Source organism: Salvelinus fontinalis, chromosome 4, assembly GCF_029448725.1.
Source record: "Salvelinus fontinalis isolate EN_2023a chromosome 4, ASM2944872v1, whole genome shotgun sequence".
Taxonomy (NCBI): domain Eukaryota; kingdom Metazoa; phylum Chordata; class Actinopteri; order Salmoniformes; family Salmonidae; genus Salvelinus; species Salvelinus fontinalis.
The window spans coordinates 8,226,243-8,239,082 of NC_074668.1; the positions used below are offsets into that span (position 1 = coordinate 8,226,243).

The 12,840-nt window shown below is 43.9% G+C and overlaps 1 protein-coding gene across 1 annotated transcript in view; it reads left to right on the forward strand.

Annotated features, from left to right (window-relative positions):
* Positions 1-12,840, forward strand: part of LOC129853034 (mitogen-activated protein kinase 1) — a 115,178-nt gene that overhangs the window by 63,736 nt on the left and 38,602 nt on the right. The window contains exons 5-6 of the mRNA XM_055918677.1: positions 7,274-7,388; positions 9,442-9,683. Of these exons, the coding sequence (XP_055774652.1) occupies positions 7,274-7,388; positions 9,442-9,683 (357 nt within the window). The remainder of the gene's footprint in view (positions 1-7,273; positions 7,389-9,441; positions 9,684-12,840) is intronic.

Here is a 12,840-nt window from a genome sequence, read left to right on the forward strand (position 1 = left end):
CTATACCACTATAACACCCCATATTAGTCTACACCACTATAACACCCCATATTAGTCTACACCACTATAACACCCCACATTAGTCTATAATACACTACACTAATATACCACTACCATATAACACCATATAGTAGTCTACACTACAATACACCACACCAATACACTGTAACACCCCATAATAGTCTACACCACTATAACACCCCATATTAGTCTACACCACTATAACACCCCATATTAGTCTATAATACACCACTATAACACCCCATATTAGTCTACACCACTATAACACCCCATATTAGTCTACAATACACCACTATAACACCCCATATTAGTCTACACCACTAACACCCCATATTAGTCTACACCACTATAACACCCCATATTAGTCTATAATACACCACTATAACACCCCATATTAGTCTACACCACTATAACACCCCATATTAGTCTATAATACACCACTATAACACCCCATATTAGTCTACACCACTATAACACCCCATATTAGTCTATAATACACCACTATAACACCCCATATTAGTCTACACCACTATAACACCCCATATTAGTCTACACCACTATAACACCCCATATTAGTCTATAATACACCACTATAACACCCCATATTAGTCTACACCACTATAACACCCCATATTAGTCTACACCACTATAACACCCCATATTAGTCTACAATACACCACTATAACACCCCATATTAGTCTATAATACACCACTATAACACCCCATATTAGTCTACACCACTATAACACCCCATATTAGTCTACACCACTATAACACCCCATATTAGTCTATAATACACCACTATAACACCCCATATTAGTCTATAATACACCACTATAACACCCCATATTAGTCTACACCACTATAACACCCCATATTAGTCTACACCACTATAACACCCCATATTAGTCTACACCACTATAACACCCCATATTAGTCTTCACCACTATAACACCCCATATTAGTCTATAATACACCACTATAACACCCCATATTAGTCTACACCACTATAACACCCCATATTAGTCTACAATACACCACTATAACACCCCATATTAGTCTACAATACACCACTATTACACCCCATATTAGTCTATAATACACCACTATAACACCCCATATTAGTCTACAATACACCACTATAACACCCCATATTAGTCTACACCACTATAACACCCCATATTAGTCTACAATACACCACTATAACACCCCATATTAGTCTATAATACACCACTACACTATAACACCCCATATTAGTCTACACCACTATAACACCCCATATTAGTCTACACCACTATAACACCCCATATTAGTCTATAATACACCACTATAACACCCCATATTAGTCTATAATACACCACTATAACACCCCATATTAGTCTATACCACTATAACACCCCATATTAGTCTACACCACTATAACACCCCATATTAGTCTATAATACACCACTATAACACCCCATATTAGTCTACACCACTATAACACCCCATATTAGTCTACACCACTATAACACCCCATATTAGTCTATAATACACCACTACACTATAACACCCCATATTAGTCTACACCACTATAACACCCCATATTAGTCTACACCACTATAACACCCCATATTAGTCTATAATACACCACTATAACACCCCGTATTAGTCTACACCACTATAACACCCCGTATTAGTCTACAATACACCACTATAACACCCCATATTAGTCTATAATACACCACTATAACACCCCATATTAGTCTACACCACTAACACCCCATATTAGTCTACACCACTATAACACCCCATATTAGTCTATAATACACCACTATAACACCCCATATTAGTCTATAATACACCACTATAACACCCCGTATTAGTCTACACCACTATAACACCCCATATTAGTCTACAATACACCACTAACACCCCATATTAGTCTACACCACTATAACACCCCATATTAGTCTATAATACACCACTATAACACCCCGTATTAGTCTACAATACACCACTATAACACCCCATATTAGTCTATAATACACCACTACACTATAACACCCCATATTAGTCTACACCACTATAACACCCCATATTAGTCTATAATACACCACTATAACACCCCATATTAGTCTATAATACACCACTATAACACCCCATATTAGTCTATAATACACCACTATAACACCCCATATTAGTCTACACCACTATAACACCCCATATTAGTCTACACCACTATAACACCCCATATTAGTCTACACCACTATAACACCCCATATTAGTCTATAATACACCACTATAACACCCCGTATTAGTCTACAATACACCACTATAACACCCCATATTAGTCTATAATACACCACTATAACACCCCATATTAGTCTATAATACACCACTACACTATAACACCCCATATTAGTCTACACCACTATAACACCCCATATTAGTCTACACCACTATAACACCCCATATTAGTCTACACCACTATAACACCCCATATTAGTCTACACCACTATAACACCCCATATTTGTCTACAATACACCACTATAACACCCCATATTAGTCTACACCACTATAACACCCCATATTAGTCTACAATACACCACTATAACACCCCATATTAGTCTACACCACTATAACACCCCGTATTAGTCTACAATACACCACTATAACACCCCATATTAGTCTACACCACTATAACACCCCATATTAGTCTATAATACACCACTATAACACCCCATATTAGTCTATAATACACCACTATAACACCCCATATTAGTCTACAATACACCACTATAACACCCCGTATTAGTCTACACCACTATAACACCCCATATTAGTCTACACCACTATAACACCCCATATCAGTCTACAATACACCACTATAACACCCCATATTAGTCTACAATACTACACTGTAATATACATGACTCAGGCTTGTTTTGAGTCATGGAAGACAATAACCAGTCAGAGGTTATGAATTTATGATTTTAGACTGCCCTGTTGTCTCCCTGTCCTGCGCAACTAGAGGTTCCTACATGTATCTGCTGTATTAATACTAGAGGTTACTACATGTATCTGCTGTATTAATACTAGAGGTTACTACATGTATCTGCTGTATTAATACTAGAGGTTACTACATGTATCTGCTGTATTAATACTAGAGGTTACTACATGTATCTGCTGTATTAATACTAGAGGTTACTACATGTATCTGTTGTATTAATACTAGAGGTTGCTACAGCCAGGGGACCTGTATCTGCTGTATTAATACTAGAGGTTACTACATGTATCTGCTGTATTAATACTAGAGGTTACTACATGTATCTGTTGTATTAATACTAGAGGTTACTACAGCCAGGGGACCTGTATCTGCTGTATTAATACTAGAGGTTACTACATGTATCTGCTGTATTAATACTAGAGGTTACTACATGTATCTGCTGTATTAATACTAGAGGTTACTACATGTATCTGCTGTATTAATACTAGAGGTTACTACATGTATCTGCTGTATTAATACTAGAGGTTACTACATGTATCTGCTGTATTAATACTAGAGGTTCCTACATGTATCTGCTGTATTAATACTAGAGGTTCCTACATGTATCTGCTGTATTAATACTAGAGGTTCCTACATGTATCTGCTGTATTAATACTAGAGGTTCCTACATGTATCTGCTGTATTAATACTAGCGGTTATTACATGTATCTGCTGTATTAATACTAGAGGTTACTACATGTATCTGCTGTATTAATACTAGAGGTTACTACATGTATCTGCTGTATTAATACTAGAGGTTACTACATGTATCTGCTGTATTAATACTAGAGGTCACTACATGTATCTGCTGTATTAATACTAGAGGTTCCTACATGTATCTGCTGTATTAATACTAGAGGTTACTACATGTATCTGCTGTATTAATACTAGAGGTTACTACATGTATCTGCTGTATTAATACTAGAGGTTACTACATGTATCTGCTGTATTAATACTAGAGGTTACTACATGTATCTGCTGTATTAATACTAGAGGTTACTACATGTATCTGCTGTATTAATACTAGAGGTTACTACATGTATCTGCTGTATTAATACTAGAGGTTACTACATGTATCTGCTGTATTAATACTAGAGGTTACTACATGTATCTGCTGTATTAATACTAGAGGTTACTACATGTATCTGCTGTATTAATACTAGAGGTTACTACATGTATCTGCTGTATTAATACTAGAGGTTACTACATGTATCTGCTGTATTAATACCAGAGGTTACTACATGTATCTGCTGTATTAATACCAGAGGTTACTACATGTATCTGCTGTATTAATACTAGAGGTTACTACATGTATCTGCTGTATTAATACTAGAGGTTACTACATGTATCTGCTGTATTAATACTAGAGGTTACTACATGTATCTGCTGTATTAATACTAGATGTTACTACATGTATCTGCTGTGTTAATGCTTCCCCCTCCTCTCTCAGGGTTAGGTTCCTACATGTATCTGCTGTATTAATGCTAACCTCCTCTCTCAGGGTTAGGTTCCTACATGTATCTGCTGTATTAATGCTTCCCCCTCCTCTCTCAGGGTTAGGTTCCTACATGTATCTGCTGTATTAATACTAGAGGTTCCTACATGTATCTGCTGTATTAATACTAGAGGTTCCTACATGTATCTGCTGTATTAATGCTAGAGGTTACTACATGTATCTGCTGTATTAATACTAGAGGTTACTACATGTATCTGCTGTATTAATACTAGAGGCTACTACATGTATCTGCTGTATTAATACTAGAGGTTACTACATGTATCTGCTGTATTAATGCTAGAGGTTACCTCATGTATCTGCTGTATTAATACCAGAGGTTACTACATGTATCTGTTGTATTAATACTAGAGGTTACTACAGCCAGGGGACCTGTATCTGCTGTATTAATACTAGAGGTTACTACATGTATCTGCTGTATTAATACCAGAGGCTACTACATGTATCTGCTGTATTAATACTAGAGGTTCCTACATGTATCTGCTGTATTAATACTAGAGGTTCCTACATGTATCTGCTGTATTAATACCAGAGGTTACTACATGTATCTGTTGTATTAATACTAGAGGTTACTACAGCCAGGGGACCTGTATCTGCTGTATTAATACTAGAGGTTACTACATGTATCTGCTGTATTAATACTAGAGATTACTACATGTATCTGTTGTATTAATACTAGAGGTTACTACAGCCAGGGGACCTGTATCTGCTGTATTAATACTAGAGGTTACTACATGTATCTGCTGTATTAATACTAGAGGCTACTACATGTATCTGCTGTATTAATACTAGAGGTTCCTACATGTATCTGCTGTATTAATACTAGAGGTTCCTACATGTATCTGCTGTATTAATGCTAACCTCCTCTCTCAGGGTTAGGTTCCTACATGTATCTGCTGTATTAATACTAGAGGTTACTACATGTATCTGCTGTATTAATACTAGAGGTTACTACATGTATCTGCTGTATTAATACTAGAGGTTACTACATGTATCTGCTGTATTAATACTAGAGGTTACTACATGTATCTGCTGTATTAATACTAGAGGTTACTACATGTATCTGCTGTATTAATGCTAGAGGTTACCTCATGTATCTGCTGTATTAATGCTAACCTCCTCTCTCAGGGTTAGGTTACCTCATGTATCTGCTGTATTAATGCTAACCTCCTCTCTCAGGGTTAGGTTACCTCATGTATTTGCTGTATTAATACTAGAGGTTACTACATGTATCTGCTGTATTAATGCTAGAGGTTACTACATGTATCTGCTGTATTAATGCTTCCCCCTCCTCTCTCAGGGTTAGGTTACTACATGTATATGCTGTATTAATACTAGAGGTTACTACATGTATCTGCTGTATTAATACTAGAGGTTACTACATGTATCTGCTGTATTAATACTAGAGGTTACTACATGTATCTGCTGTATTAATACAAAAGGTTACTACATGTATCTGCTGTATTAATACTAGAGGTTACTACATGTATCTGCTGTATTAATACTAGAGGTTACTACATGTATCTGCTGTATTAATACTAGAGGTTACTACATGTATCTGCTGTATTAATACTAGAGGTTACTACATGTATCTGCTGTATTAATACTAGAGGTTCCTACATGTATCTGCTGTATTAATACTAGAGGTTACTACAGCCAGGGGACCTGTATCTGCTGTATTAATACTAGAGGTTACTACATGTATCTGCTGTATTAATACTAGAGGTTACTACATGTATCTGCTGTATTAATACTAGAGGCTACTACATGTATCTGCTGTATTAATACTAGAGGTTACTACATGTATCTGCTGTATTAATACTAGAGGTTACTACATGTATCTGCTGTATTAATACTAGAGGTTACTACATGTATCTGCTGTATTAATACTAGAGGTTACTACATGTATCTGCTGTATTAATACTAGAGGTTACTACAGCCAGGGGACCTGTATCTGCTGTATTAATACTAGAGGTTACTACATGTATCTGCTGTATTAATACTAGAGGTTACTACATGTATCTGCTGTATTAATACTAGAGGTTACTACATGTATCTGCTGTATTAATACTAGAGGTTACTACATGTATCTGCTGTATTAATACTAGAGGTTACTACATGTATATGCTGTATTAATACTAGAGGTTACTACATGTATCTGCTGTATTAATACTAGAGGTTATTACATGTATCTGCTGTATTAATACTAGAGGTTACTACATGTTTCTGCTGTATTAATACTAGAGGTTACTACATGTTTCTGCTGTATTAATACTAGAGGTTACTACATGTATCTGCTGTATTAATACTAGAGGTTACTACATGTATCTGCTGTATTAATACTAGAGGTTATTACATGTATCTGCTGTATTAATACTAGAGGTTACTACATGTATCTGCTGTATTAATACTAGAGGTTACTACATGTATCTGCTGTATTAATACTAGAGGTTACTACATGTATCTGTTGTATTAATACTAGAGGTTACTACAGCCAGGGGACCTGTATCTGCTGTATTAATACTAGAGGTTACTACATGTATCTGCTGTATTAATACTAGAGGTTACTACATGTATCTGCGGTATTACTACTAGAGGTTCCTACATGTATCTGCTGTATTAATACTAGAGGTTACTACATGTATCTGCTGTATTAATACTAGAGGTTACTACATGTATCTGCTGTATTAATGCTAACCTCCTCTCTCAGGGTTACACCAAGTCTATTGATATCTGGTCTGTGGGCTGCATCCTGGCTGAAATGCTCTCCAATAGACCCATCTTCCCCGGGAAGCACTACCTGGACCAGCTCAACCACATACTGGGTATGTACACACACACACACACACACACACACACACACACACACACACACACACACACACACACACACACACACAGCTCAACTACATACTGGGTACGTACACACATGTCTCTAGCTGACCCCTGGTGTCATGTCTCCCTCTAGCTGACCCCTGGTGTCGTGTCTCCTCTAGCTGACCCCTGGTGTCATGTCTCCCTCTAGCTGACCCCTGGTGTCGTGTCTCCTCTAGCTGACCCCTGGTGTCGTGTCTCCCTCTAGCTGACCCCTGGTGTCGTGTCTCCTCTAGCTGACCTCTGGTGTCATGTCTCCTCTAGCTGACCCCTGGTGTCATGTCTCCTCTAGCTGACCCCTGGTGTCGTGTCTCCTCTAGCTGACCCCTGGTGTCGTGTCTCCCTCTAGCTGACCCCTGGTGTCATGTCTCCCTCTAGCTGACCCCTGGTGTCATGTCTCCCTCTAGCTGACCCCTGGTGTCGTGTCTCCCTCTAGCTGACCCCTGGTGTCGTGTCTCCCTCTAGCTGACCCCTGGTGTCGTGTCTCCTCTAGCTGACCCCTGGTGTCATGTCTCCTCTAGCTGACCCCTGGTGTCATGTCTCCTCTAGCTGACCCCTGGTGTCGTGTCTCCTCTAGCTGACCCCTGGTGTCGTGTCTCCCTCTAGCTGACCCCTGGTGTCGTGTCTCCCTCTAGCTGACCCCTGGTGTCGTGTCTCCTCTAGCTGACCCCTGGTGTCATGTCTCCTCTAGCTGACCCCTGGTGTCATGTCTCCTCTAGCTGACCCCTGGTGTCATGTCTCCCTCTAGCTGACCCCTGGTGTCGTGTCTCCTCTAGCTGACCCCTGGTGTCGTGTCTCCTCTAGCTGACCCCTTGTGTCGTGTCTCCCTCTAGCTGACCCCTGGTGTCGTGTCTCCCTCTAGCTGACCCCTGGTGTCGTGTCTCCCTCTAGCTGACCCCTGGTGTCGTGTCTCCCTCTAGCTGACCCCTGGTGTCGTGTCTCCCTCTAGCTGACCCCTGGTGTCGTGTCTCCTCTAGCTGACCCCTGGTGTCGTGTCTCCCTCTAGCTGACCCCTGGTGTCGTGTCTCCCTCTAGCTGACCCCTGGTGTCGTGTCTCCCTCTAGCTGACCCCTGGTGTCGTGTCTCCCTCTAGCTGACCCCTGGTGTCGTGTCTCCTCTAGCTGACCCCTGGTGTCGTGTCTCCTCTAGCTGACCCCTGGTGTCGTGTCTCCTCTAGCTGACCCCTGGTGTCGTGTCTCCTCTAGCTGACCCCTGGTGTCGTGTCTCCTCTAGCTGACCCCTGGTGTCGTGTCTCCTCTAGTTGACCCCTGGTGTCGTGTCTCCCTCTAGCTGACCCCTGGTGTCGTGTCTCCTCTAGCTGACCCCTGGTGTCGTGTCTCCTCTAGCTGACCCCTGGTGTCATGTCTCCTCTAGCTGACCCCTGGTGTCGTGTCTCCCTCTAGCTGACCCCTGGTGTCGTGTCTCCTCTAGCTGACCCCTGGTGTCGTGTCTCCCTCTAGCTGACCCCTGGTGTCGTGTCTCCCTCTAGCTGACCCCTGGTGTCGTGTCTCCCTCTAGCTGACCCCTGGTGTCGTGTCTCCTCTAGCTGACCCCTGGTGTCGTGTCTCCTCTAACTGACCCCTGGTGTCGTGTCTCCTCTAGCTGACCCCTGGTGTCGTGTCTCCCTCTAGCTGACCCCTGGTGTCGTGTCTCCTCTAGCTGACCCCTGGTGTCGTGTCTCCTCTAGCTGACCCCTGGTGTCATGTCTCCTCTAGCTGACCCCTGGTGTCGTGTCTCCTCTAGTTGACCCCTGGTGTCGTGTCTCCTCTAGCTGACCCCTGGTGTCGTGTCTCCCTCTAGCTGACCCCTGGTGTCGTGTCTCCCTCTAGCTGACCCCTGGTGTCGTGTCTCCTCTAGCTGACCCCTGGTGTCGTGTCTCCTCTAGCTGACCCCTGGTGTCGTGTCTCCTCTAGTTGACCCCTGGTGTCGTGTCTCCCTCTAGCTGACCCCTGGTGTCATGTCTCCTCTAGCTGACCCCTGGTGTCATGTCCCCCCCCCCTCCAGGTATCCTAGGGTCTCCTTCCCAGGAGGATCTGAACTGCATCATCAACATCAAGGCCAGGAACTACCTGCTGTCTCTCCCGCTGCGCTGCAAGGTCCCGTGGAACCGCCTCTTCCCCAACGCTGACCCCAAAGCTCTGGACCTGCTGGACAAGATGTTGACCTTTAACCCCCACAAGAGGATCGAGGTGGAGGAGGCTCTGGCTCACCCTTACCTGGAGCAGTACTACGATCCTACAGATGAGGTAATGAACCCTGACCCCTGACCCCAGCTCACCCTTACCTGAAGCAGTACTACCACCCTACAGATGAGGTAATGAACCCTGACCCCTGACCCCAGCTCACCTTTACCTGGAGCAGTATTATAACCCTACAGATGAGGTAATGAACCCTGACCCCTGACCCCAGCTCACCCTTACCTGAAGCAGTATTCCAACCCTACAGATGAGGTAATGAACCCTGACCCCTGACCCTAGCTCACCCTTACCTGAAGCAGTACTACAACCCTACAGATGAGGTAATGAACCCTGACCCCTGACCCCAGCTCACCCTTACCTGAAGCAGTATTACGGCCCTACAGTTGAGGTAATGAACCCTGACCCCAGCTCACCCTTACCTGAAGCAGTATTACGGCCCTACAGTTGAGGTAATGAACCCTGACCCCTGACCCCAGCCCACCCTTACCTGAAGCAGTACTACCACCCTACAGATGAGGTAATGAACCCTGACCCCTGACCCCAGCTCACCCTTACCTGAAGCAGTACTACAACCCTACAGATGAGGTAATGAACCCTGACCCCAGCCCACCCTTACCTGGAGCAGTACTACCACCCTACAGATGAGGTAATGAACCCTGACCCCTGACCCCAGTTCACCTTTACCTGAAGCAGTATTATAACCCTACAGATGAGGTAATGAACCCTGACCCCTGACCCCAGCTCACCCTTACCTGAAGCAGTACTATAATCCTACAGATGAGGTAATGAACCCTGACCCCTGACCCCAGCTCACCCTTACCTGAAGCAGTACTACAACCCTACAGATGAGGTAATGAACCCTGAACCCTGACCCCAGCTCACCCTTACCTGGAGCAGTATTACAACCCTACAGATGAGGTAATGAACCCTGACCCCTGACCCCAGCTCACCTTTACCTGAAGCAGTATTATAATCCTACAGATGAGGTAATGAACCCTGACCCCTGACCCCAGTTCACCTTTACCTGAAGCAGTATTATAACCCTACAGATGAGGTAATGAACCCTGACCCCTGACCCCAGCTCACCCTTACCTGAAGCAGTACTACCACCCTACAGATGAGGTAATGAACCCTGAACCCTGACCTCAGCTCACCCTTACCTGGAGCAGTATTACAACCCTACAGTTGAGGTAATGAACCCTGACCCCTGACTCCAGCTCACCTTTACCTGAAGCAGTATTATAACCCTACAGATGAGGTAATGAACCCTGACCCCTGACCCTAGCTCACCCTTACCTGAAGCAGTACTACAACCCTACAGATGAGGTAATGAACCCTGACCCCAGCCCACCTTTACCTGAAGCAGTACTACCACCCTACAGATGAGGTAATGAACCCTGAACCCTGACCTCAGCTCACCCTTACCTGAAGCAGTACTACAACCCTACAGATGAGGTAATGACCCCTGACCCCAGCCCACCTTTACCTGAAGCAGTACTACCACCCTACAGATGAGGTAATGAACCCTGAACCCTGACCTCAGCTCACCCTTACCTGAAGCAGTACTACAACCCTACAGATGAGGTAATGACCCCTGACCCCAGCCCACCTTTACCTGAAGCAGTATTACAACCCTACAGATGAGGTAATGAACCCTGACCCCTGACCTCAGCTCACCCTTACCTGGAGCAGTACTACCACCCTACAGATGAGGTAATGAACCCTGACCCCTGACCTCAGCTCACCTTTACCTGAAGCAGTACTACCACCCTACAGATGAGGTAATGAACCCTGACCCCTGACCCCAGTTCACCTTTACCTGAAGCAGTACTACCACCCTACAGATGAGGTAATGAACCCTGACCCCAGTTCACCTTTACCTGAAGCAGTATTATAACCCTACAGATGAGGTAATGAACCCTGACCCCTGACCCCAGCTCACCCTTACCTGAAGCAGTACTACCACCCTACAGATGAGGTAATGAACCCTGAACCCTGACCTCAGCTCACCCTTACCTGGAGCAGTATTACAACCCTACAGTTGAGGTAATGAACCCTGACCCCTGACCCCAGCTCACCTTTACCTGAAGCAGTATTATAATCCTACAGATGAGGTAATGAACCCTGACCCCTGACCCCAGCTCACCCTTACCTGAAGCAGTACTACAACCCTACAGATGAGGTAATGAACCCTGAACCCTGACCTCAGCTCACCTTTACCTGAAGCAGTATTATAACCCTACAGATGAGGTAATGAACCCTGACCCCTGACCCCAGCTCACCTTTACCTGAAGCAGTATTATAATCCTACAGATGAGGTAATGAACCCTGACCCCTGACCCCAGTTCACCTTTAGCTGAAGCAGTATTATAACCCTACAGATGAGGTAATGAACCCTGACCCCTGACCCCAGCTCACCCTTACCTGAAGCAGTACTACCACCCTACAGATGAGGTAATGAACCCTGAACCCTGACCTCAGCTCACCCTTACCTGGAGCAGTATTACAACCCTACAGTTGAGGTAATGAACCCTGACCCCTGACCCCAGCTCACCTTTACCTGAAGCAGTATTATAATCCTACAGATGAGGTAATGAACCCTGACCCCTGACCCCAGTTCACCTTTACCTGAAGCAGTATTATAACCCTACAGATGAGGTAATGAACCCTGACCCCTGACCCCAGCTCACCCTTACCTGAAGCAGTACTACAACCCTACAGATGAGGTAATGAACCCTGAACCCTGACCTCAGCTCACCTTTACCTGAAGCAGTGCTACAACCCTACAGATGAGGTAATGAACCCTGACCCCAGCCCACCTTTACCTGAAGCAGTACTACCACCCTACAGATGAGGTAATGAACCCTGAACCCTGACCTCAGCTCACCCTTACCTGAAGCAGTACTACAACCCTACAGATGAGGTAATGAACCCTGAACCCTGACCTCAGCTCACCCTTACCTGAAGCAGTACTACAACCCTACAGATGAGGTAATGAACCCTGACCCCAGCCCACCCTTACCTGAAGCAGTACTACCACCCTACAGATGAGGTAATGACCCCTGATCCCAGCCCACCTTTACCTGAAGCAGTACTACAACCCTACAGATGAGGTAATGAACCCTGAACCCTGACCTCAGCTCACCCTTACCTGAAGCAGTACTACAACCCTACAGATGAGGTAATGAACCCTGACCCCAGCCCA